The 26725-nt window shown below is 38.2% G+C and overlaps 1 protein-coding gene across 1 annotated transcript in view; it reads right to left on the bottom strand.

The window, feature by feature from the left end:
- Positions 1-962: 962 nt before the first annotated feature.
- Positions 963-26725, bottom strand: part of NELL2 (neural EGFL like 2) — a gene marked incomplete at both ends in the record, with an annotated part of 153296 nt that continues 127533 nt past the window's right edge. Inside the window, 5 exons of the mRNA XM_080634423.1 lie at positions 963-1013; positions 3845-4069; positions 6197-6373; positions 7315-7508; positions 17151-17291. Of these exons, the coding sequence (XP_080490549.1) occupies positions 963-1013; positions 3845-4069; positions 6197-6373; positions 7315-7508; positions 17151-17291 (788 nt within the window). The remainder of the gene's footprint in view (positions 1014-3844; positions 4070-6196; positions 6374-7314; positions 7509-17150; positions 17292-26725) is intronic.

Here is a 26725-nt window from a genome sequence, read left to right as displayed (position 1 = left end):
GTACATGAATTTGTTGATCAATCCACTGTAATGACTCAGACGCATGAATTTACTTAATGTGTTCTCAGAATAACAAAGGTAAGATATGACAGGTATAAAGCTGTGCTGGGCAGAAGCTCCCATGCCTAGACATGCTGGTAAAGAAGAAAACAGTAACACACATGAAAATCACATCCTTGAAAAGGAAAAGGAGCCCAAGCAGAAACTTAACATAAGAGAAATATTTATTTAAATTTGCACAATAACGAGCTTATACTGAACAAATTCAATCAAGAAATAATAGGAAGTGCAGTAAAACAAGGAAATATTGATGACTTTTTCCATCAGAAAACATTAAGAAGCCATGCCTGTGCATCACGGGTTTTCTTTTTGAATTTTTTTTAATTTTTTTTTTATTTTTACAATAACTTCTTTTTTTTTTTTTTTTTCTCAGCGCACATACTGTACATACCATATCTTAGCTGCTAGGTTCTTTATTCCTGAAGGCTTCATCCTTTTTACTCAAATGTCTGCTAAATTCTGCATTAAGCAACCAAACACATTTGTGCAGTTCCAAATAAGATTAGGTAAAAATCTCTGTATCTGGTCAAGTGTTAGAGTCTTAAAGCTTTGGAAGACTCTCTAAGAGCTCCTAGTTGCTTTTGGATCTTGACATCGTTATGTACAGCATTACAATGTGTCACTTCACACTAACCTAAATATTCTGCACAATGATGCCAGACAGACAAATAGCCAGAAGATTTGGGCCTAACCTCATACAAAGGTATACACATCTGAGCTTGTCTTGAGTCCCATCAATTTCACTCTGATTCAGGTAACTGAGTTCATCACATATCTGCACTTTAGATGGACAAACCCAATCTAATTTTAGCTTTAATTTTGACTGATTTTTGGTCTAAAGGTCTCTATTGTGAAGGAAAATTCTTCAACCAGAAACTGCTTGTGAGAGATGGTTGTTGGTGTCACAGTTCCTGAAGGCACTGTGGGTCCACTGAGCAACAGACGTGGCCATTCTAAAGGGATGAAAAACAGAAAGAAGAATTGAAACAAGCAGCATTTAGGACAGAACAAGTAAATTTAACAAGCTCAGGCATTTGAAAACACCCACCAGATTTGAATGTACAGACTTGTAAAATACAAGACATACACATTCTGATCAGATTCATGACATTATTGTCATGTCCTTCCTTTGCCCAAGGGAATGGGCTACTATGATTCCATTAGTTGCTTGATTTGCTGTGGTCTGTATCCCAGAGCTACAACAATCAAACTGAAAGAAGCTGGCATCACTGGAGGAAATGTCCCCAACATAAAGGTATCAGGCATCTGCTCAAGTACACAAAGCTGTTGAACAAGACAGGTCACTTGGGAGTTTTATTTAGGTCAGACAGAAGGGACTTTGGATTTTATTTAGCCCTGAATGCTTCAAGTTAATACATCCTGGCTGTAAAACCAGCAAACATCAATCCATAAATTTTTCCCTGATACTCCAGATATTCTTCTGAGAATATTAGCAATTAGGGGAACAGATTGCCTGTGGACATCATTCAAGTAACGGAGAAACTGTTTTCTGCATCTCTACTACTTCTTAAATCTGATTCTTACAATGCAAATAACAGCTGTTACAGGACATTAGAAAATCCTACTGCCCATCTTCTTTACTTGCGATTTGAAATGGTTTTGTGGCTAAGTCAGCTTTAGCTGATGCCCAGGTTTCTGAATTCTTAAAGGATTTGTGTAAACCTGTTTTGCTATAGCGTGCTTAGAGAGGCTTAGACCAGAGCTTTGACCTTCCATGTGATGCTCTGCAAGAAAAGACTGGGGTGACACAGGATGAATGAGGAGAATGATTCAAAATGGGTACACAATTAACCTGATCTGGAGGGAACAGGCTGTTTGTATACAGAACTACAATATTAAAATGCTGCCAATATGAGCAGATAGTGCATTTAAAAAAGACAACTGCTCTATAAAGAGAATTGCATAAGATTTAGCTTGCTGAGGGGCAGATACATCCACTGTTATGCAGGTTCACACCTGAGCCAAAAAACTGTGGGGTTTGGAAGAGTAGCTGTTTTAAACTTACATACGTTCACAATGCAGTGATGGATTTTATTAGTCTGTGTATGTGTTTACACTGGATACAAATTAGTTGATGCTTAAGGTTAAGTCTTTGCTTAAGAGGAAAGGGCAGATGGGAGCAGTACACAGGTGGCCATCAGCAGAACTGATACACAGCTTCTGCATTGCCATTGATTAGCAGTACAACAATGAGAACATACTTCCCATCACTGAATCTCAAAAGCACTTTAGAGAAGAATCACACCTATTTGTTTTACAGATGGGAAAACAGATAAACATAAGCCTCAGCAACTTGCCCAAGCAAAAAGTAACTTCTAGCACTGGAGTTGGTGTATGCCACCAGTTATGTACCCCAAAAGCATGGGCTTCGCACATAAGCTTGTTTCAGCATCCTTTGGACAGCAGCTAGCTTTCTAACCATTAGCCACTCCACCAAATCACAGAATCAGAGAATGGGTTGGGTTGGAAAGGACCTTAAAATTGTCTAGTTCCAGCCCCCTGCCATGGGCAGGGACACCTCACACCACATCATGACACCCAAGGCTCTGTCCAACCTGGCCTTGAACACTGTCAGGGATCAAGCATTCACTACTTCCTCGGGCAATCTGTTCCAGTGCCTCACCACCCTTACAGTAAAGAACTTCTTCCTTACATCTAACCTGAACTTCCCCTGTTTCAGTTTGAACCCATTTCCCCTTGTACTATCGCTACAGTCCCTATGAAGAGTCCCACAGCAAAAACTGCTGTTGCACACAGTATTGAATCAGGCAAAATGGAAAAAGAAGGTGGCACTTGACAGCTCTGCTATATCATCAGTTACTCCCCATCTCTCCCAGAAGGAGGTGTTGCAGTTAGACTATTTTTTTGTGAGAAACTTTTCAAAGTAATCAATTGTATGATGTGCTTGAGCTTGGGAAGCATCTTGCTTGGGAAGGTCATAGACTAAGGACCAAAATCAACTGTGAATTTCAGTAATAATTAAAGATCTATGGATGAATCCTGCTGTCTCTCCTTGGCTACTGTAGAAACACTGTCATTCTTCAGTATTGAATGGTGGAGAAAACAGTTCACCTTACAGGCTTATTTTTAATGGAAGGATTTATTTTAACCTCCTTTTGCACCTTTAAAAAGAGATGCCAGAATTCATAGCCCATAGCCATTAACTTTTCTCCTCAGACAAGGAATTCCTTTGACTACGAAAACTATAAAATTTTTTAAACATTGTTTTTTATACTATTAATGTTATTATTAATATTAATTTTAAATATTATTAATAATTTAAAATTAATATATAACTAATTTTAAAGCAATAAAGGTATGTAACCATATAATTAGTCCCTTAATTCTCAAAACAATTACTCTTCTCAAAAACCAATTTGATCACTTCTGGTGACGCTATAGTATCACACAGAACAATTTATTGTGTGAAACCTGGACTTACATACCAACGTGTTACTGCATATGTTTCCAAGATAGCATGGAGCTATATAGTAAGAACTGCGATCAAACTTAAATTGAGCTATCCTGATGAAAAAGCAAAGCCCACTGCTGTGTCTCCAGCACACTACACTATTATCTGTTGGCCTGCTTCTGACCTGCTAGCACATTAAACCATCCTTCTAGGACACATAAGAGTAAAGTTGACTAAGCTGAACACTCTTACTTTTATCTCTGCTACTTTAAAACAAGTGTAGACACCAACTGGTCATTGACCAGTCCTGCTGGGATATAAGCATCTCGGCTTAATTTTTATGCTCTTTACCTTACACTGGCAGAGGGTGCACTCTGTGCCATGCTTAATCCAAGAAGATCCAGTGAAGCGAACGACATTGGTTTCATCCAGGCAGGTTTTAGTGATGTCATTGCGAATAGTGTCTGCTTGGCAGGGGTCAGTGACACAGTGCGGGCAACACTCGTTTTCAGGGAGGACACTGAATTCACAATCCACCTCTGGGCATGGCAAAGGCCAGCAGTCAACTTCACCTTGCTGTTTACAATATGAGCAACAAGAGAAGAATATTAGCTCTTGTTTTGTTTCATCATCCAGTCATCTGAATCAGCATTATTTTTCTTAGCCGGCTAATTTTGCCCATCTGGTCCTATTCAGAAGTCAGTGCGGAGAACACTGGTATTTGAGAAACACAGCAAGTTGAGTGCATTTTCTGCATTCTCTTCAGGAAGTGTATTAGATTTAACTTCCTTCAATACACTCTACATCAAACTGCAGCTGGCAATTCTCCACAAATATCATGCAATGGAGAATATGGACCTGTCCTTGTGAAGTCCTGCTTTTGCAAGTGACAGAAGCCTTAACAGGACTGCACTGCAAAAGTGCTTCCAAATAGCAGGTTTCACCTAGTTGTTACTTCAATTCTGACTGTTTGTCACAAAAAGCCTCCAAATTGACCTCTGGATGGCCTAGAGTTTATCTTTCACAGTTACAAATGCATTAGCTGGAATAAGTATGCCAAGCTGCCAGCAGCTCAGTGTAACAGGGAACACCAGTGTGTTTCCACTGAGAAGACCTCCACCAACTTACCATCCATTTAGGATGTTACAATCAGAATACCTGAACTTCCAAACTTAATCACACTTCCTGCATGATGGGTTTAGTACAGCCAGGGTATGAAAAAGTCAGAGCAGAGACCTGTGTTGGGCCAGAATATTCTTGGGGGAAGTTACTGTATTCCTGTACGTAAATCTATAGATGTCTAATTGTTCACATCAGTTACTAGAAGTTGGGGTCAGCTTCCCTCCAACTCTGGTCGAAGACCAAAGTTTCAGATTTATTGGTCAAAAAAAAGACTTCAGAGAAGTCATTAACGCATATTTCTTCTGGAACAGGTCCATCTCTGACCTTCAGTTTATTTACCTCATTTGAGCACAGACAGTAGTCTGTCTTGAAGTGGGGCAGAGAGAATTTGTGCCTTGGAAAGAAGTTTACTGACAAAAGCTCTACCTAAGGTTTTGAGAATGAGGGGTTCAGTATCTCCACAGCAAAAGCTGAAAAAAATTCCCAGGGATTTGCAATAGCTCCAGATTTACTCTTCTTGTTGTAGAAAGTATTGTCAAGTTACTTTTACAAAATTATCATCTGGGTGAATTTTCCCCTTTTTGAATCACCTGATAGTTAGAATGAAAGCGATCTTTAAAACCACTCCTTGATCTTGGTATTTCTTTCAATTTATGTTTGCATTGATGGACAGTACAAGGAGTAGACAATATACTGTCACCAAAAAAATCCTTGACAATTGAAAGAAAGCAGGCTTTAGTTACAGAAGTAACATCTTGAAAAAAGCCCCCATCTATCGAGATCCCAAACTGTAGGTTGTTTTGGTTTGTTTTTAAGACACTTAATGAAGCACCTGGGAATCTATTTCATTAAATTTTAGCAATGGTAACACTGAAAGCACAGTGTCTACAGAAATTGGTTTCTGGCTGTTATTCGTGGTACTCTGACAAGGCAAAGCTGCTAGATGGACTAGGATTTACATTTGGAGATGACCTGTGATAAAAGCTAGTTATTTTTATCTTGGGATTTTTTCTGTCATAGAAACTTCCAGAGTGGCATTATTCAGAGTAGTTTTTGCTCAGACTCTGAAATGCATGCCTAGGAAAAAGATTACAAACTTTAACAGATTTTATTTTTTTCCAACCTCATTTCACTGTTTTGAAAAAGGCATCAAGTTGTATTATTTTTTCTGTTACTAAAAATGCCTGAATGAATAAACAAATTTTAGTCTATCAGCATCTTTGAAATTATCAACTGTGATAACAAATACATATTTAGAATTTCCTTACTCAGCTTCATCGGTCTTTGAATAAGTGAACACATGAGTGCTGCTGTGTAGGTGCTATATCCAAATGACCTCCACCCTTTGCTAAAACAATCTTCATGATTGAATAATTTATATTACTCCTATTGTGTCAAAATGCATTTTTGACTGGAACTTCATAATACTGACTAAAATCCATGAAAAACAGATTTTGATTACACACATACTCCAGGGGAAATTAAATGGATGCTAATGCGTGAAAATTAACTATTCACAGATCAGAATATCTCATACCCTTTTTCCCTCCTGTCTCTCCTGCTGTAATCAAGGAGCCTTACCAAACAGCGACACTGCTGACAGTTCTGTATCCAGGATTCACCACTGTTATAGGAAAGCTCCCCGCTCTGATGTAAACATTGACTGCTGAGCCTTGGGTCACATTCAGGACAGCAAAAGAGGTCAACAGTGGGATTTTCACAGTCACAGACCATTCGTCGGCACATCACGTATCCACTCTGTTGTTGAAAGACAGACAGAGCAATGGCAAAAATCCACAAAATTCCAGCAGTGCTGGTACCATAATCTGATTTTTTGGCTTGACTGTAAGCCACCAGCAGCTCACAAGTTTTTTCACTATACCATTTCTTTGTCAAAATACAATTCAAACAGAAGCAGAAACCACAATGCACACTGAATAACTGCCACAAATTTACCATGTTGTCTTACATACATCCTTCATACAACCAATCTTCAGGCAGCTCTCCCTTAAGGTGATAAAACCCAAGAGTGTCTTTCCCAAGGGTCAAATTTTAATGGCTTGCACTAAGTTTATCTCATTCTCATATGGATGCTAGTCAAGTCTTGCTTTAAACTTCCAGATCAATCCCTCCCTTCTGTAATTATTCTCACAAGAAAGATGATAGATAATCTGAAATTAAATTAATGCTCATGAAACCTGAGCTGCTGAAATGCTCAGGACTTTGTCAGCCGTGTATTGGGCATTTATTCTGCATCAGCATTTAGCTTGTGATCAAGCCTCTCACAGGAAACATTTGAGAAAGTTAAGCTGAAATAGTCTGCAGATACAGAACCTACTTCTATTTGTAGCCATCTGTTAAAGATACTGGCATCAGTCACCAGCTCCAATATGTGTCTAGACAGACAGCTTCTTTGCATGAAAATGCTGCTACTCCCACTCAGAAAACATGGGTGGCATCTCTGTTAACAAAATAGCACTATTGTCTTTCCATAATAAACCTCATGTGAAAGTTCTGCTCATGCAGGTTGGAGAGAGCTCTCCCCAAAACCATGTATAATATATAATACCATTTTTCTGTAGCACCAGATATATTACCTGACAAGGCAGCTAAAACAGGAATTTCACTTGAATCACAACATTCTTCCCATCATCCCTAGTACCATCTTGCAAGAAGCAGCTCCTTCTATTTCTACTGACCTGGCATGAGCAGACAGAGCACCTGTCATTCTCCAGCACCCAAATCTGACCGTTGTGCTTGATTTTGTTTTCATGGATACAGTCTCCTGTGCAGTTCTTGCCATGGGGACATCGACAGTCGTACCCACCATCCAAGTTAAAGCAAACAGTGTCATTGGCACAGCTATGCCTTCCAGTTCCACATTCATCAATGTCTGCAAAAACATGCCATGTAATGCTCTTAGACCACATTCAATTAACAAAAATGTTCTTGCGGCACTCAATATAAATGATTCTTGGCCATTAAGTCTTCAGTGGAAAATTAATTTGCACTTCACCAGAACAGGGAGAAATAACTTACAAGTTCACAAAAAAATATTCTTCAAGTCACATCAACTTTTAAAAGACAATATTTTGAGTTTTCCTGTATACCTTTTTAAGTGAAAGCTATTAGGTAAGGTAGTTAGAATGAAGAAATCACAGGCAACATAAGAACAAAAATAATTCTTAGCTCTCTAAACATTCATGAGATATGTTCAGTGAAACAAGAAAAGCTGCAGAATCTTCTTTTCAAAACCTTTGCTGGCTTTGTCTGCTACCTTTGATTTCACTTGCTGAGAAGTTAATGTGAAAGGTGATGTCTGACTGTAAGCTCATTTAAACTAGCACACCATGCTTTAAGTTGCATCATTTATTAGGGTGTGCAAACTAGAATATTTCAATTATTCAAGTTGCAGTGACATCTATAGCCCTTGTGTCTAGCATAGAAAATAAAGAAAAAAAGAATGTCTCCCGTGAATAAAGGTAAATTACTTCAAAGCAATCATATCTCAAAGAATTCAAGAGTACCTTTAAAGGCTTAATTCATCAATTGTGCCCTTCCACGATTATTTTGCAAGGGCAAACTAGCAGCAAACACTGCCTTCTACTTGGATAGTCTTTATTTAGTGTTTTCAGCTGTCCATATGGAGAAAAGTCATCTGGGAAAAAAGCTTTGAAAGGGCATGAAGTAAACAGTTATATGCGATAAAACATGGAAAATACTAGAAAATACTAGATCTATGGTGACTGTAAATATTGATATACCGAGTTCAACTCTAAATACAATTTCACAACAGTCTGGCCCAAGCTCCTAATTAGAGTTCATTAAAAAGTAGCACTGCGATATTTAAATGTCCAACAGATCAGCATAAGACAAAATAAGCCATACGGTCTTGCACGTATCTTTCACCATAAAAATACAATAAAACACTCAGCTTTGGGTTCAATAATGGAGATGAAACCTCCAATTCACCTCAAGCACATTCAGTTGAAAGCAAAACAACTCAATTATCATTTCAATTCCAAGTGTGGTTGCATTTAAAAAGAAAAAAAGTAAACAAGTTGTTAACATGAATATGAACTGGGATGAAAAACAGCAGGGAAATTATTAGAATTCCGGGGTATAAATAAGCAGCATTGTAGGTTTCCTTCAAATACTGTGTGCAATAACAGTGGTACCATCTCAAAAAAAAACATATTGCAAAATTACTAGGGCTTACGGGAAGGATGAGAAAAACGTCCTTTGAGGAGAACTGAAAAGAAATGGATTGTTCATCTCTAAAAGAACATTAGGAAGAAGGGATATAACCAAAAAAATAATGAATACTCCAGAGGAGACATGTTGAGAGCTTTTGTTCTCCACATTGCCAAACGCAGAAGAGAGGGGACAGTGAATGCAACTGAAAGACAACAAATTTAAGCCTGATAAAAGGAAATAACTTTTCATACAATGCATAAACAAACTATGACACTCACTGCCACAGAATGTTAAGAGAGGAAAAACAATTGCATAGCCAAGACCGTACAAAGCTAGCAAGAATATTCAATTTGCAGTGCTAACAGATTTTGTAAGAGAGATTACATTTCATGCATTAGGGTCTATGGTGTCCTTATTTACATATGAGATAACCCAGAACAGGCAAATCATCTCAGATCTCCACATCTTCTACTTCTTTAAATTCTGAAGCATTTGGAGTCAGCCACTGTTGCAAAAGGCAGAAGATAACTGGGATCAGGAACCTAATTCGGTGTGGCTGTTCGTATGGATCTGAACAGCTGAAATGTCACAGGCACATCAGGCAGGGAAACCCATACAAACTGTAAGGATACCTAGTTAGTGGAACAGACAGCCCTGCGGAGGCTGTCCAACCTCCAGCCTTGAAGGCTTTTAGACAAGAAGCTAACAGGAATGGTTTGAGTGATGCTGGTCTGGGCAGAGCAGAGGGATAGACAAGCTGCTCTCTCCATCTTCTCTTAAATCCATACTGAAAGCAATACAATCTAACAATTTTAAACTAAGATCTCCATATACTCTGTCTAACTGGTTTTAAGTTACGCAACATAGAGAACAAACACAAATCCTGTTTAAATATAATGATTCAAATTAACAGCAGGATTCTTGGCTATCAGTGAAGTAATTTTTAATAAATTACTTCCCTACATTTGCATTCATTTGTTTAAAACACTCTTTTGTATGAATCTTTCACACAGTCTGTGTCATAAAGGAGTAATACATCACTTCTCAACAACCTGGCCACTTAACTGAAAGCAGCCATACTTGGACGAAGTTCAGCTGCCATGTAAATAAGAACAGCTTCCTTTAAGCAACAAATGGTGACCCTATAAACACAAAGTCTGCATTTGGCATTTATGTACAAGTGTATTTCACAATTTTCCCATGAGAAAAAGGCTTCTGGGGTTCGTTTTCCAACATGGTACTGGTTAGTGCATTGTTACAGAAAATAATTGCTGAGTTTATTCAACAACTTATGAAAAATCTCAGCCTTGTTTTTTTCAGTTGTTTGATTCGTGAAAATAAATGTTCTGGATAGGGCAATTTAAATATCCCTGGTCAAAGCAGGAGCTATTTACATTTTGAATCTAACCTAACCAGAAACAGCAGTGTGTTTATAATGCAGCAAGGGAAACACAAAATTTGCTTGCACCAAATTCTCATCTGCATGATTTATCCACATCAAACTTCAGGCATTATCTGCAAAGAACATGCACACGAATCATCCATACCAAGCAAAACTCTGCGCAGCTTTTTTACTTTGTATTTGTAATGAATGGTGAATTAAGTTACTGACATTTTGTTTACAGCCATAACCAGCTCTCCAATTTCCGTAACCATATGGATAGGGGTACACTAGCCCCTTGGATTATAGGCTGGATATTTCCAGTATATCCAGCCACAGAGGCATGTTATTATCACTGTCATATTGGCTTGGGGTTTTGGGGGAGGGTTTGTAGTTTTTTGGTGGTGGTGGTGGTTTTTTTTCCTTTAAAAAACACAACAAAAAACCCAACAAATAACTAACTTCAGGCTATTTGCAACACACTGCTTAGGAATCAAGCAGCTTGAATGTTATGACATTAGAACATTAAGTCTCAAAAGACTTGGAGACTTGCCTCAGAAAGCAACAGAAATAAAATGTAACTAGTTATCTAGTGCTAAATTGAGGACCAGGACTTACTCATCTAACCTACACTAAAAATTACAGCAGATATCATCTGGCACATATTTTAAGGATTTTCCTTTACTTACCATCATCCCTGGATCCAACTTATGTTGCAATGAGTGCCATGTGATGAAGAAGCAGTGATACATATTACAGAAAGCTAAGAGTTAATTGCATCTCAAGTAATCTCATGCCTACACAGGAAAAATACTGGGCACTAAAGCGATAAAAAATGGTGACAGTGCCTGGAATGACTAAACTCTATTTGCAGGATTTGAGAGACTGCAAAGGTAGAAAACTCCATAAAACTGGGAATTTCAATTGCCCCACCAGGCTGTGACCCAAGGCTGTATTTAACAGATTTACTGACTGCTTCTTGGAACAGACAATCAAAGAATCCCAAATGAACAAAGCATCATTTGACTTGGCCCTGTGCAGTGTGAGGGCTCTGATTCAAAATGTCTCTGCTGAGCAACTACTCTGTGTTGGTGACCAGCAGCAACCACAGTGTATGCAAGTTCAACATCCTCAAAGAAATTTAAATGGCTGCAAAAAAGAATCTCTGTGGTAGTGCTCAGTTTCAAAGAGGGTATTATGCTAAAAAGATGAAGTTTAAAGACTTATTAAAACTAGCAACCAAAAGGAGAACATGTTTTCAGATAGAAAGAAGATTGTTTAAAAAGACTACATTATAGATTCAGAATAAATGTATACTATATAAAAATATATTAAATAAAAAAATACAAATATATATTTAATATATTAAAGGGGGGATACATTTCATATACTGCAATACTTTTATCCGAAAACTTAATGAACTCCCTTGTGTAATACATGCTCTTAAAGGGACTATGTACAATGGAATAAAAGAGGTTGTTGACTCACAGGTTAATTAGTAAGTAATAAAAGGCAGCCACAAATGGTCAGGTTGTCACAATGGGGAGCAGTCCCATGGAAGCTCCCCAAGAATCTGTGTCAGAATGTGCACTGCCCAATATACCTAGTGATCTGGGGGAATGGATGAACAGTGGGATGAAAAAGACTGTTGATAAGAAAGTATTAAAACAAAAAAATTGACAGTGAAATATAGAAGTATTTCATTATATTGACTGAATAAACAATATGTCAGATAAGATTCAATTGTAAGGTGCATGGGGAAATACCCATTCAAAAAATCAAATCAGTCTTTTAGATCTGTTCTGGATAGAGATCTTGGAGCTACTGTGGATATCTCTATTAAAATGACAGCTCAATTATGCTTTGGGAAAAAAACCCCACAAATACAACATTGATAACAACAGACAAGAAAACTTGTAATAACTCACAAGGAACATGAACAAGGCACAATTAGAAAAAAAACCCAAAACCTGTGTACACCTTGCTAGGAAGTGACAAAGAGCTCAAAGATCCATTCTGATATAGCTGATGGAAAGTTTCAATTTTTCCTCCTCTGATGAGCTATCCAGACTTATGTTCAGGATGCTCAAATAAAGTCCAAAAAGGTTTCCCTCAGACATTATTTTCTACCAGAATCATTCTGGTATCAGTTAGAGTGTCATCTGTGTAAAGAAGAGATGAACACCTGTATCACTGAGAAATATGCTGTTGGAAGAGACAGGCTGGGAGGGTGGAATATTCCTTTGAAGCAACTGAAGTCTCCCAGTTACCTTAGCTCTGAAGCATTAGCTCAAGAAGGTGATAACATCAGGATATTTGACTACTTTTTGCTTAAGACAAAGAAGGAAGGAGTGCAATTGACAGCGAACCCAAGATAGTCTGAGCAGAAAGTTTGGTTTCTGCTCTTTTCTGTCCTAAGTAAATCTATTGACTGATGTAATCATTCTTCAAAGAGTGAATAATTTATTTGTGACTTCATGCAAGCCAGCTGTCAGAGTGCTTAACAGATGTGGAAGATGAAGAGCTGAGACTTCAGACGACAGTAACACCAGCTTCACAGAAACATTGTTTCCTGATACAATAAATGTGCTCAAATTACTACCTTAAAAATACAGTGGTCGAGTTTCTGGTTTATTAGTTCTTTTATAAAAGAGGAGAAACTCTGCCAACTTTGTATTCTGCCCGTGCTCCAGAATATTTAAATACTAATGTGTCTCTGTATGTGACTTCTGTTTGGTGATGCTTAAGTTGGGTTCTCAGACTCAATAATGAAGCCTTAATGCCTATCACTCTGCTTGGGATGGATGGGGAAAAAAAAAAAAAAAAAGTTAATTTATTTGTTGACCTTTTATGATCATGAATAAAAGCAAAAGGATTTTGACTGAGCTTTTGAGAGCTAGTAAGATTTCCTGCTGGAGCAGTGATTATTTCTTGTCTCCTTAAGTGCTATCAATAACAAAGATTCTGTTAAACATTACCAGCACCACAGAAAGATCTAAGTGTAGGACTATGAACTGACAGCGGTTTTTCAACTACAAGAAATTTCATGCACTAGTTAAAATACTGGATGTTGTGTGAGATAAATTCAGATATCCTGACAGTCTGAAATTCCTCTGCTTTCCAGAGCCACGGATGCTGAAGTGACTATTTTGGACTTTGTTCATTCATAAAGGCTGGGGAGGACACTGAAGCTTGTAATAGACCTCCATCTGGTGGAAAATATTGCTCAGGTAGAACCCCAACCCTCTGTACTGTCAGGCAGCCTGTTCTACCACACAGAGAAGGAAGTGATTCTACTTCTGGATGCAGGACAGCAGAAGAAAAACATAATAAGACATTTCAGACTAGAAATCCTAAACTGTGAGTTAACCTTTATAAGTAAAAAGATCCAATTTGAATTGGGCATTCTGGATTGATGCTTTCCAAACCTTTCATTTGCACCTGTCTCAATTAAGGAATGTGCTACCTGCTGAGAGTGATGGTATGTTGATCTCATATTCTGTACCAACAACAGCTGGTATCCACCAGATACTCTTGGTAAATCCTAAGGTGCTGCATTAATTAGATGAACTATTCTTCAAATGAGGAAGTATGCAAAATGTCCAACAACAGATGAGGTATAACCTTCCCTATTCTGATACAAACCAATAGAGCCTCTCTTCAACTGATTTTGGAAGCTTTTATACATTAAAAGGGACAAATTCAAAGGAATCAGGATCTTACACAGAAGCAGAGTAAATATTAACTGGGCCTGAACATTCTTATTTTAGGATTTTGCCCTCAGAGGTTCCAATTTTTTAATGCAATGAAGCATGAGGCTGCAGTAACTACTATCTTAGCCTAGCCCTCTTTTATGGAATGGTACATGAGAGACAACCTTCAGAGCACCAATAAGACTGTGTAAAGAAACTATAAAGAAAAGCTGCAGGGGGCAAAGAGGAAGGTACCAGGTAATATAACATGCTGAATGCTATATTTACATATGTATAAAATTTAAGACTTCCCAAAGCCATGCAATTATCAAAGACTAAGTGGCTGATCTTCACTACTTTTGCTGAAAATACGAGGATGTGTAAATGCAAGTGCTGCATTTCCCATTATTCCTCTCGGTAACTGTTATAGAGACCACAGGTCTACCCAGGAGTATTATGTGAAGCAAAGGAACCTCTAGGTCTTCCATTGCCTGTAGGTACAATAAAATGGGATTATGAATTTTTGCATTCAAGTACATTAGTCAAAATACTCAGTATTCTCAGATGTGGCAAAGAAGCAGCAGTAGCCAAGGTCAATATATGTGTGAAACAGGCAATTCAGCAACTATTATTTCATTATTAAGCACTGGCAAAGTCTAATGCTACCAAGGAGTCCACCTCTAGGTAGGAATATTTAGTACAATGTCCTAATGGGACCATTTTCTGCAAAAGAGGTAGGTGCAGCTTTGGTATTCTGTTAAAATGAGGTTTTTAAGGAAATGCTCCTGTGCCTCTGTGATCTTAACAAAAGTGTTTCCACCTGAATTTTTAAAATTGGATGCTTTGCTCTAGAAAACAAGGAGCTGACTAACACTGATCACAGAATTGCTCTCTGTAGTACTATCAGCACATGTCCAGCAGACACAAACAGAAAAGGATTTGAGGCAGATCTTATAGAAAAATCGAGAAAGGAAAGATTTGAACCCACACTTCCTTGGCTTTTAAAGGTTTTCACCACTAAAGGAGGGAACTTTCTTCAAAGTAACTAAACCTTTAAAAAGATGAGTCAAAGACAAGCCTATTATGCACTCTACATAAAACACTACTTTGAAATAGTCTTCTCAGAAAGCTAAAGGGACGAGCCCTCAAAGAACATTTCCTAATCCTCCTGAGATTTAACTTTTTTGTTCCACCAAGAAATCAAGCTTCTCTTCTGTGCAGTTTTGCACTGTTCCTTCTGCAGATGTGCAAGCTGTAGCACTTGCATGAGGCAAAAGCTTCAAGAGGACACTGGTCCTGGGTATACCAAGAGGCTCATACAGTACCAAGATTTGAAATCTGAGATTAGTATAGCCAGAAAGCTGCTCCCCCATCACAGTGAGTATCTAAAAGACCATCCACGAACAGCTCAATCTGATCGGTCTAACTGGGGATACTAAGGAAGTGACAAAAGAAAACCATTTTTTTATGTCTTTAAATCCAGCAGAGGAATCTCTCACAGTGGAAAGATCTGACACCAGAAAAGCCGACTGCTTTGTGCTGCTGTGCTCTGCTACTGGAAGTTCAACCTTCCATACTGCAATCTATTTTAGGCTGCATCTTTATACCTTTTAAGGTTTTATTTTGTGTCTGAGACACAATGTCCCAGGCTTCAATCCAATAAGAAGTGATGTAGTAAAACTAATAAACTATCTAACCTTCCTCACAATCTCAAGTTGCTACGCATTCCAAACTTCGGAGCTGCAATCAATCAAATTGAAAGTATTCCACTGTTAGTGACTAGGGTTATCAGCAATGAAGACAGTTTCCTGGCATCTGTGATTTAATTCTAATTACTTATTATCCTTGGTGTATGTTTAATAAAGAGCTGTTGGTGCTTTGTAGAAAAGGTCAAAACATTCTAATAATTGCCACTTATGCATACACATAGCAATACCAAGATTTATTTTTCCTTGGCTTTCCACTTGCTTAGAAATTGCTGCCTAATTGTTACCTGCTTGCACACATCTCAACAGAGTCACTTTGTATCATGCATACCTCTTGAGATAGCATGTGCCAAACCATTATCTTCAACTAACAAGACAAATGTTATATTGATACTACAGACACAACTTGGGGTATTGAGGATGTTTCCATAAATGCCTGGGTAGACTATTACCTGTGCTGTGAGTGACAGAAGAGCAGCGTTATAATCAGAGGGATTGCAACTTCTTCTTTGCATCTTCTTGCCCTAACACCTGGCCAGCTAACAGTGATATTTGGTTAGTTCGTGACAAAGAAAGCTTGACTTATGAAAGCAGTGGCTGACTCAAATTGCTGATTCCTCCTGAGAATACAGGCTTTCAGCTGTGGTGAAAATGTGTTGAAATAAAGTATTGATGATGGGGATACTGAAAAGGTCATCTCGCTCCCAGAGAACTGTCTGTGTGTCTGCCTTACTGAAATTAATTCAATTGCCTTCCCTTTGGGACTGATGCAGCCCACCAATGTGAGTTTGAACAGCGAGGTAGGAAAGATTACACTGTGTGAGCACTGAATATTTCAGCACTGAGAGACAGAAGGGAGAAAAGTGCCTCATTCTGCCCTTAGTCCATAGCAAAACAGACCGGTATGTTCTCATTTAAGAGCAATTTATTGCCCCAGACCTAAGTCCACTGAGCTTCCCAGTCTGCAAGGCTGTTCTTCAGACTGCAAGTTTCTACAAGCGGTTAGCCTATGCACAGGAGAAGCACCGCAGTTATTAATACGGGAGGGAGGTGGTGTAAGGGCTTCATAAACATTCTTTGCAATGGGAAATATTTTCATCACAGCCTATTCTACTGTACATGAATGAAGTGGAAGAACTGAGGTCTGGATTGAGGCCCATTTCTACATATAAAGAATCTGACATATAAACAGGTTACTGTGGAGTGGCAGACTACAGTGAGTCCTATCAGCCCATGGGAAATCACTTATGCAAGGGCCATGCACAGAAGCAGACGCAGGGCCAGAGAAACTGCATTTTAAGCACCACGCCTGACTTCACATGCTATCTTAGGCAATCATAGAAATGGCCACTAATGCTCCACCTATGTGTTAGGAATATTGACACTTCATATTCTTTTGCTTTTTGTTATGATGCTTATTTAGACTAATACTGCTTTGGGTCAAGGTTTAACTTTCATTGATACAGTGTCCACGACAATATTTGACCAGCACGGTCAGAGATACTAGACATTACTGTAACATGAGTCATAACAATACCCCACCTTTTTTAGATACTGACCTTCACAGGATTCTCCACTTGGTGAAAACATCCCATTGTCATGGTAGCCATCTCTGCATTCACAGTGGTACCAACCAGGCAGGTTAATGCAGTTAGCACGACTGTCACACTGAACAAAGCCATCTGAGCATTCATCAATGTCTGTTTAATAAGAACAACAAAAAAGGAGAAAATTCTCACAGAGGAAATTGCTATATTCACCTGATGGAAGAACAACGCCTCTGGTATTTCTGGGTCTCACAGAACTATTTTCATTACCAACACTTGAATTTCTAGAATTATTTGCAGTAAGGTTTTAAATAATTTCCATAAAAAAACTTGGCTAATAGTGTAGGCCTTGCCAACAGTGGAGGTTCTGCTAATCCCAATTTACTGTTTACGTATTAGCAACTCATTTTGTCACAATACATCATAAGTAACCTGACATCTGTGAAAATTGCTCACAGTGTGAAGAAAGGAATTGGATCCCAGTTCAAATAAGAAGACGTTAACCCTCTGAGAGGTGCAGGCTGCCTGATAAACAAACAGTGCTTCTAAGGGCATATCAAAACATTAAGCACTCACGCTGGTCCTTGCTTATGTTTTTGTGACACCAATTTTAGATTAGTAGGGCTTTCTTCTCTTGTGGAGTTCCTGTTGACTTACACCAGGGCCTCTGACTCTCAACATAACTGACTGCAGTCTCTTCTTTTACTGCCTAAGAGAACAGCTGGGATTCCAAACAAATGCTTACACCCTGAAGATTAAATACAAGACATTGTCCTCCTCTTAATAATTCCTTTGGGATGTGCAGTGTTTTTTCAAATACTGACTCCCACTGACAAAACTTTACAGAAATAATTCACCATAGAATAGATTTCTGGATGCACTCCCTAGATCCAAAATCCACCAAAGCACGTCCTACAAACACCTGAATTTATGGACTTAGCAGAGATGCAGAGAACTTTGGGACATGTTCATTTCCAGTAGCTTCAATTACACAGTAAGCCATATTAAAGAATAGGTGTGAGTATGAGTGTTTTTAAAAGGTTGGGAATGCGAGGAGTATGGAGTCAAACAGAAATAAAACTGTGTCCTCCCTTACCTGATTCATCTCACTGTCATTGTGTTTTATACCAGTGGTAGCATACCTACTTGAGCAGCAAGCTGACCAAGAGGTGCCTATGAAATTAGCACAGAGGGAGCCACGACACATACAAACTGCCTTCAGAAACAAAAAGCAAAAAACCTTCTCATTGTGAGTTTGAATAACAAATAAACCCTCAATCTACTGGCCATTCTGTCCAAAGTAGGGATATAACCCTTTTTTAAAAGGTTGAATCTTTGAAACCAAGTTGAAACTTTGAAACTAAGAACAAATTAAGCCTCAAACTTTTAAAAGTACCTCAGCAGTTGATCTAATATCCTCTGGGAAGCAGATATGAAGGAGAGGGAGGTGTGATGTGACTATTGAGATATATGTAAAGTATGTCAAAATTCTGCCCACAGTACTTGTTGGCTCCCATTTATGTCATCTGTTATTTTTGTAAGAGAAAGTGTAAACTGGCTAAGAAAATAATTTGTGAGCTGCAATAAGGTAACAAAACTCTTTTCTGAGAATACTAATGTCTGCATAGACAAAGATATACTCACTCCAGTCCCTTATGAAACCTATTCAAACACAAATTTAAAAGAAAAAACAGCGAAGCCTTCTTTATCCATCACAACCACTTTTATCCACATTTGAAGGTAAGAAAATTATTAGCTATGTGGGGAACACCTACACAAACTATAAGGTATCACTCAGTCACTCACATTTGGTTTTGAGTTGTATTTTTCTTATACATGTCGGGGGTAGGTGATATGTGCTCTGGGTATTTTGTTTACATGGCAAATACCATCTCTCTGGAATTTCTTTGGAATAACTGTAAAACCATTTCATGAGTGTATTGGTTTTTAAAAGCTTTACAGATACTTGATGAAATTTCATTAGAAATTTTCATCATTACATCTCAGTCTGATTTTTCTATCAAGAGCCTCTCTAAGTAGGTGCACCTGGTCTACATGACCAATATGGTTGATGATGAAAATTGCTACTACTCCTGCTGGAATATTGCACCAACCACATATTTTGCCACTTTGTGTACCGCAAATTAAGTCGTAAGTCTCTACTGGTTTAAAACACAGAATTTTCAACTCCAATATGAATTCCAAGATAATCATCTAAGTAGTCCTGCTGCAGGACTGAGAAATGCCAAACCTTTACAAACCTTCACAAACCTTCTGCTGTTCAGTCTGTCTTTCTCTAAATCAGTATAAACTCTGGCCTTTTTCTTGTGAGCAGCCAGGAGCCAGTGGGACCTCAGAGGTGCTTGAGAGATCAGAGGAAGATCAATGAAAATTATGTTACTGCAGTGAGAAAAGGTTGGTTTGCAGCCTGTGCCTTATCTACTGCTATTCACTCACATACCTGCAGATTACTTAAGAAAAAGGATAGGAAAAGAAAAAAGGACTACAATCTAGGTGTTCCCTTACCACTAGGGAATATGCTGCCTGGCAGACAGCTTGCCTGGCAGAACAGAAGCTAGGTGACCGTGCTAAATGCTTGGGATAACCTGGTCAGTACAAGGTAACTTGTTTGGTTCGCCAAAGATATGAGCCCCAGAAAATCAATGAAGCATGTAAACTCAGAGGCTGAAAGGGAAGAGCTGCTGTTCAGACTTGATATGAATCTTCACACAGCCTACTTAATAACGTGCATTAAGACACTGGATGGCATATATTTCTTCCACGGGTAAGTGGAATGTATTTATTGGTGGAGAAAAGAGTGGTCAAAGTAAGAGATATTGAATTAAAGAAAGCCTGGTTCCTCTCTTCAGAACAATTTATTTCTGAACCTGTAAGCCTTTTAATTATAAGCGCAATATTGCAGGCACAGGCTGAATGCATTCTGATGAACTCCTATACCGATTATTCAGGAAAAACATGCCTTGAATGTCACATCAGTATTGGTAAACTGACAACAAAAGAGGCTTTTCTGCATTTATTTGCAAACAAGCTGACAAACCTAGATCACAAGAAATATTACTTGGGATGAAATGCTTTTACAGATGCCAATAAACAAAGAAATACATTCTTCTGGTTTTGTTATGGCTGCATGCAACGCTGAGTGGAGTTATGTGAGAAAGCCTTCCATAACAAGCACGGATGGAGGCATGCTGCTGGTCTTGAAGAAACATACTGAAGAAAAATACTGAAAGCATTGCATTGGAACCATTGCTGCATTGATGCCGAAAAACCCATTTCTCCTCACATGATTTTGCAGCAAACAAATCCAAAACAATTCCCATCACCACTTACATTTTAGGCAAGCGACATTTTATAGCACATGCCAGTGGGTTTCAGAATACAGACAGATGTTCCTTATGCACAGAATTCTGTTTCAAATCTCTCAGCTAATGCTGATTATTAATTCTACACAGCCTTGCCCTGTAATAGGACAAAATGTAACTGTTGCAACACCGTTAAACAGGAAAGCGCAGCAGAAATGTCTTGCAGAGCCAAAGCACTGATTTCATGGAAAATTTTCTTGACATTTGGATAAAAGGATTTCTATTTTCAAATGGGCATAGCATGGCTCAGGAAGTGCTGCAAGAGTATCTACAACTGAAATTATCTTATCAGGATGGGAAAAGCAGCCAGAAATAATTTTTCTCTGTCCTATGGTGAAACCTTCTCTGATGAATCATCTTGCAGCTGCTCAGTAAGAGGTGTGAGCTGACAAAAGAAGAAAAACTGATTGAAGTTTAGCTTGGCTAGTGGCTATGGTATATCAGTGCGCTATATGGAATATTAACAGCACTAACGAAGTGCTGTTTGATGCTGTACTAGAAAGGCATGAAAAACAAAATATTACTCTATAGAAGGATGTTACTTTATATTTTCACTTATGAAAAAAGTTTAAGTACAAGAAAAGATGGGATATATATTTTTCAGTAGCAGGTGATGACATTTTTAATGAAATAGGCAAAACAGACATTCTAAGTATGCAAGTTCTGCTCTTTAACTGGCTATAAGAAGCTGTGACAAAGTGGTGTTGAAGAAAAAAACCCATGGATGTATCATTTTTTTCTATTTTTCTCTTTCCTTTTCACATAAAGAGAACAACTGCATGTACCAAATCTAAAACTGTGATATAAGTGTCCAGGTTTGCAACAGAAAGTAATACCAAGACAGTCACTGGAAGGAACCTTCACCCCAAGCTGGAAAGCAGCTACACAACTGTACCATAGCACTTCAGCACTGCTGCTCTGGCTGTGCTTCCACCCTATGGCATCTGCATGGCAGATGATTTGTGATTCTGGTGCTTGAAACCCTGTGTCTGGAGAACACACACACAAGACTGGTGAGCCCACAAAACACCAGGAACATGGGGACTCTATTTAGCCTATGTAATTCATGGATGCATGGCAATACTGTACATTCCCTACTGCCGCAAAACAATTGATTATTACACAGTTATGTTGCACATGATTTGATTTTCAAATATTCAGGTTTTCTCCTGTGCATTTTACTTACACTGAAATCAGTCAACCTGCTTATTTCCATATTTTGCTACCTGTTTTCAACCAGAAAAAACTTCTTTTTTTGCTACCTGAAGCCCCACTCTGATAGACACACAGTGACAGGCATTTTGAAAGTAAGTACTGTATACACTTAGCTCACCTTGGCATGAAACCATCTTGCTCTTCCAAATCACCTTCTTTATACCTCAGAATCATTCATTACCTGAACCGTGGCAACGGTTTTAGTTATTATACCCCTTGCTCTTGGGGAGACTGAGAAAAGTCTGCTCCCTGAAGAGTAAAATAAGATCATTAGCAAATTATCCACTGGTACAGTAAGAAAAAAGGAAAGCTAGCTGTCAGACGAATATTATTAAAGAATTTCTGTATAATAAGAGCTTTTGAAGATTGAAAGTGGTATAAAATTGCCAATTTGAAAGATAGCAGCGCTCTTTCATCCAGCAATAGGACCAAGCTCTCTCTAATGTGGTCAAGCTGCACTCAACAAATAACCATGGCGTGGGGGAAAAGAGGGGGGGTGTGTTCTATCATTTTACATTACTCACTTCATGACTGAAATATTAAGCATTAAATCCTCCTCTCAGAAAAGACCCCATGCCACTATCAAGCACAAAGTTACAGAGACACAGAGCTCAACTTAGCCCTAAAAGTCTTTCTTTCATAAACTGCTTAATCCAGGTCGATACAAACCAAAGTCCCAGTAGCCCTTTGCTGTCAAGAAGGCAACACCCCAGACTGGCAGCTGTGAATGCTTACAGTTTAGTTATTTCCATCATGGAAGTTTTTCTGGGACAGTATAATACATGGCATTCAGCTAAGACTGCCAATTAATACAGACTCCCAAATGCAATAATCTGTCCCAGTGCTAATTGGGTTATTATCACTGGATATAGTTATAAAGATTAATGAGCAGCCAGCAACCTCCATAATATTCAATCACTACTGACTTTGGCTAAATTTTAGATCTCATTTCAAAGGCAACAGCCTTTCCAGCCTAATTTTAACCTCCAAAGCCACCTAAATCCCAGCCCTATATACAGTATAAATAAAGGGCAAACACTGAGAGAAAAAAAAAAAATAGAAATAGATCATTGAAGAAGTGGTTTAGGAGACTGAGGCTGTTTAAAAAGATAAACGTGTTTTTTCATGGGTACATCTGGAACAGTCAGACTGAATGTCTTTGCAAATGTCATGTTTTCAAGGACGTTATGTCTGGCTTGGATATAAACGACCATGTCCTAACTATTCAGACTTAGATAACAGAATGCCCAGTAGGATTAAGATGATGTCTGGGTTATCTGATTTTACTAACTATGTATGCAAGGGGGGAATGCCTTATTCAGTAGGACAAAATGAAAGTTCACTGTACTGTATAATGTATCTTCTGTCAAAACTCAATTTTCTGGAGTGGCTTTGAAAAGGGTTCATTATCTCTACTGCAAGTTCTAGAGTCCCATCTCTCACATTTAACAAAAGTGTTTGTGTTGGTTTCCATGTGACAGCAGATTTCTAATATGATGATACTCGAAAAGACCCTGCTGTTCAATAAGACGTTTGATTTGAGATCTTATGCAAAAACAGGTATGTAAGAGCCTGAAACTAGCTCAATATGCTGCAGCTATCTTGTTGCTAAAACAGAATATCAGCTTTTGGAATTTCAATCCCACTACATTCGCATATAGCACATGCATATAAATATCATACAGCGAAATAACAAAACCAAGAATACAGAAGCTGAGACTGCTGAAATAATTCAGAAAGATATCAGTTATGCCAGAGAACCAAAGTTGTTTGGAATGTCCTTTAAATCTGTTTTGTAAATTCTGATCAGCTCCTTTCGTCTAGACACTGCCGCCAATTCCCAAAGGAACTTTCTTCCTTGTTCAGTACAAGTCCTAGAGCCTGATTTTGATTACAATTTCCCTACAATTTGTTCAGCTCCCAGTGACTCTTTAAAAATATGGTATTATATTGTAAGTACTAGGACATGCCTTTCACTGTATGGGTTCTCTCATCAAAGTCCCCATTAAACTATAGAATATCCTTGATTTTAAGTGTGTTTGCATCCCAACATTTCATTCAGTTATAAGCTTAAGTCATGAAAGCCCAGACTACAGCTGGTATGTGGAGCAAAGCAAAGAGAAGAGTCACCCACAGTTTTATCCTGGCATAACACAGTTCTGTGAGCAAAAGGAATTCCTCTACACAGTAACTAGAAACATCAGTTACCTTAGATACACCCTTCGGAGAGGAGTGAAGACCATAGTCTTTCCCCTCCCTACTCTCCTGGATAATTAATTAGGCCTGGGTTGGAAAAAAAATAATACATTTTAAATGCCTTTGGAGTTGCTGCTTCAGTCTCTAAATAGATCTAGTAGAAATTCTGGCTGGGTCACCTTTTAACCATAATCTGGCTCAAAGTGCAGGAAACCAGGGCTGGGGCTACAAATGTCATGTTAAAAATCACTTCAACAGGTTGAGTCAGTGCTGCAAATATGCTCTTTGCTAAAAATTTCCAACTGTCACATTGCACGAAAATATAACTATTGTTAAAACAGGCCTCTCTTTTTTTTTTTTAATCCTAGCAAGACCATGATTGCAATTTTTAAAGTACCCTGTCCATGGAAAACTAATTTAGTTCTATTAATGAAAAGGAAGCAGAATGTGATTGAGGATGTAATACAGAATTATAGTTCATTAATTCTTCAAGTATGTAATTTTCCAGACTCCTGATCCCCCATTGATTTCTTCACACCCCCATAGGTCCTGCTAAATGCCAGCAAAAAGAAATTCAATCGTGTTGTTATTTCATGTGTGGCAGTAGCGGCACTCCAAAATTAGATAAAAACATTATGAAAGGGAATTTTCCACTGACTGCTTCAACATGCAGCCCTGTTAATAATTCTTTGTTGTCAAAAATTGATCAATCACAGCCCCATCGATAACTGAAACTATGACAGTCTCTCATTACACACCCAATATCATCAAAGGACGTGGTATGTGTAACAGTTGAAGATGGTAATTCAGAACATCTAATTAGCCGTGGTGATCTAGGCACATCCATGAACAGTGTTAAAAAATAGAATATAATTTTCAACAAGATTCTGTCAAAACCATTGTGCCAATCCCCATTTGAAAGAATAATTGAGATGCATTGGGTCTGTATTTCTAGTAATTGACAAAGATGTGGTTTTGCTTTCACTTTGTTCATCATTCTCAGTACACTGCCTCATCCTAATTGTAACACATACTTCTGTTTCCTTGTTACTCCTATGTTTATAAAGAAGTAATGATTTTCTTCCAGACAGCAAAAGCAATTTTATACCTTGAAATACACTAACAAATCCATTGTAGATACATACTAGTGTATGAAAATTACATAGCTCCGTTTGCACGTTAGAAAAATAGGACTAACACACTAGTGCTACTCACTAAAGGTCTCTGTGTAAGAGTAGCCAAGTCCTAAACAAAAGAGAAGTAATTTGTTCAAAAAAAGAAAAGCTAGCTTGGCCAGCTGTTATCTCTTTTCTAATGGGTGGGAAGGAAGACTTTACTTGCCTTGTACTGACCAAAGATCTTGAGTTTTCTCAAGTAAGAGTCAAGTCGGTCATAACCACGAGTTATGATTTCTACATATATGAATCAGTGATGCAACTAGCACATTCTCAGCTTAGTTTGGGTTCGGCTTTGGAAAACACTGTTTCAGATCAGCTCTGGTATGAATTACAGTAAATTTCTAAGGATTTAGGTCAGAAGCCATTTAAGGAAGACAACCAGAAACACCCATAAAGCACTTCAATGCATATTATATACATGCTGAAGTTTAAAATATTCTTCCCCATATTTTCATACCAGTGGCTTGTTACCATGACTCTCGGTCCATAGACCAGTGACCATTAATTTACACTGCTGCTCCTGAAGTGTAAAGTCATGTAGAGATTGTACCAAACTGCTGAAGCACAGAAGAGTTAAAAAACACTGTTCCTTGGCTTGGGCTATAAACATATCATTGGCATATATCTGCAGAGACTGCAGAGTCCTGCATGTTGACAGCAAAAGGAAGGACTCCATAGGGACATGGGACAATGATTGGCAGTGTTATAGATTTTAATTCCACTAATAGTTGAACGGCTCGTAATTCATAAAAGAGAGAGCTTACAGTGAGTGATGAAGGTCGTTTCTATCTCTCCTATATAACCGAAGGAAATTCTATTATAATGCTGCCCAGCTGCACTATTCACATTCTATTTATAGCCCACTGTATTTTAAGAACCTAATTGAAATTTTAGTTTTCATGTTTAGCAGAGGAAGTTCTTTCCCATAGCAAATAACACTCAAGTAGTGGATGTATTTTGATGTTTTTAACAAAAAAGAAAAAAAATCCTGTCTTCTCAAAGCTTTTTTTGTAACTTTCTCTTTTCCCTGGTTTCTTTTTTGCCTTTTTTTTTTTTTTTTTAAGCTGCTACATATAGGATGTGGTGTTGCAACAAGCTAAAGAAAATATAAAGAGAAAAAGATAAGTACTAGTATGTGGCTCTTTAGCAGAAAAAAGAATCTTTTGTTATTTAAAACTGACAGGGACTCTGAGGGAGGAAAGAAGTGAGAAACTGTGTCAGGCAAGAAAAATGAAGGGAGAAAAAGATGCAGAAGGATGAAGCAGCAAAGCATCTTAATCAATCAAACAGAAAAGATGAGGTAAGTAGGATTCATGCCTAAATCCAGAATGTTCTTCAAACTCAATATGGACATTTTTTGCTTAACTTCTGTCAAATATTTATTTTGTGAATAAATATAAGTTAAAATATAAAGCAAAGTAAAACATCCCAAGCTTCTGAAGTCACCAGCCCTTGTTTCAGTGCTCATTTTCTGAGCTTTTTTTACCATATCTGAGAAAAATTCAGGTGATAAGGGGATTAGGGTCACCTCCCTTCCAGACGCTTGCAGCCAAGAAAAATGCATCCCATCCACAGGACCCTGGCTTTCCTCTTGGCTTGCTGCAGATCCCACAGA

The sequence above is a fragment of the Psittacula echo genome (assembly GCF_963264785.1).
Source record: "Psittacula echo genome assembly, chromosome: 1".
NCBI lineage: Eukaryota > Metazoa > Chordata > Aves > Psittaciformes > Psittacidae > Psittacula > Psittacula echo.
This window is presented reverse-complemented; position numbering and strand designations above follow the sequence as displayed.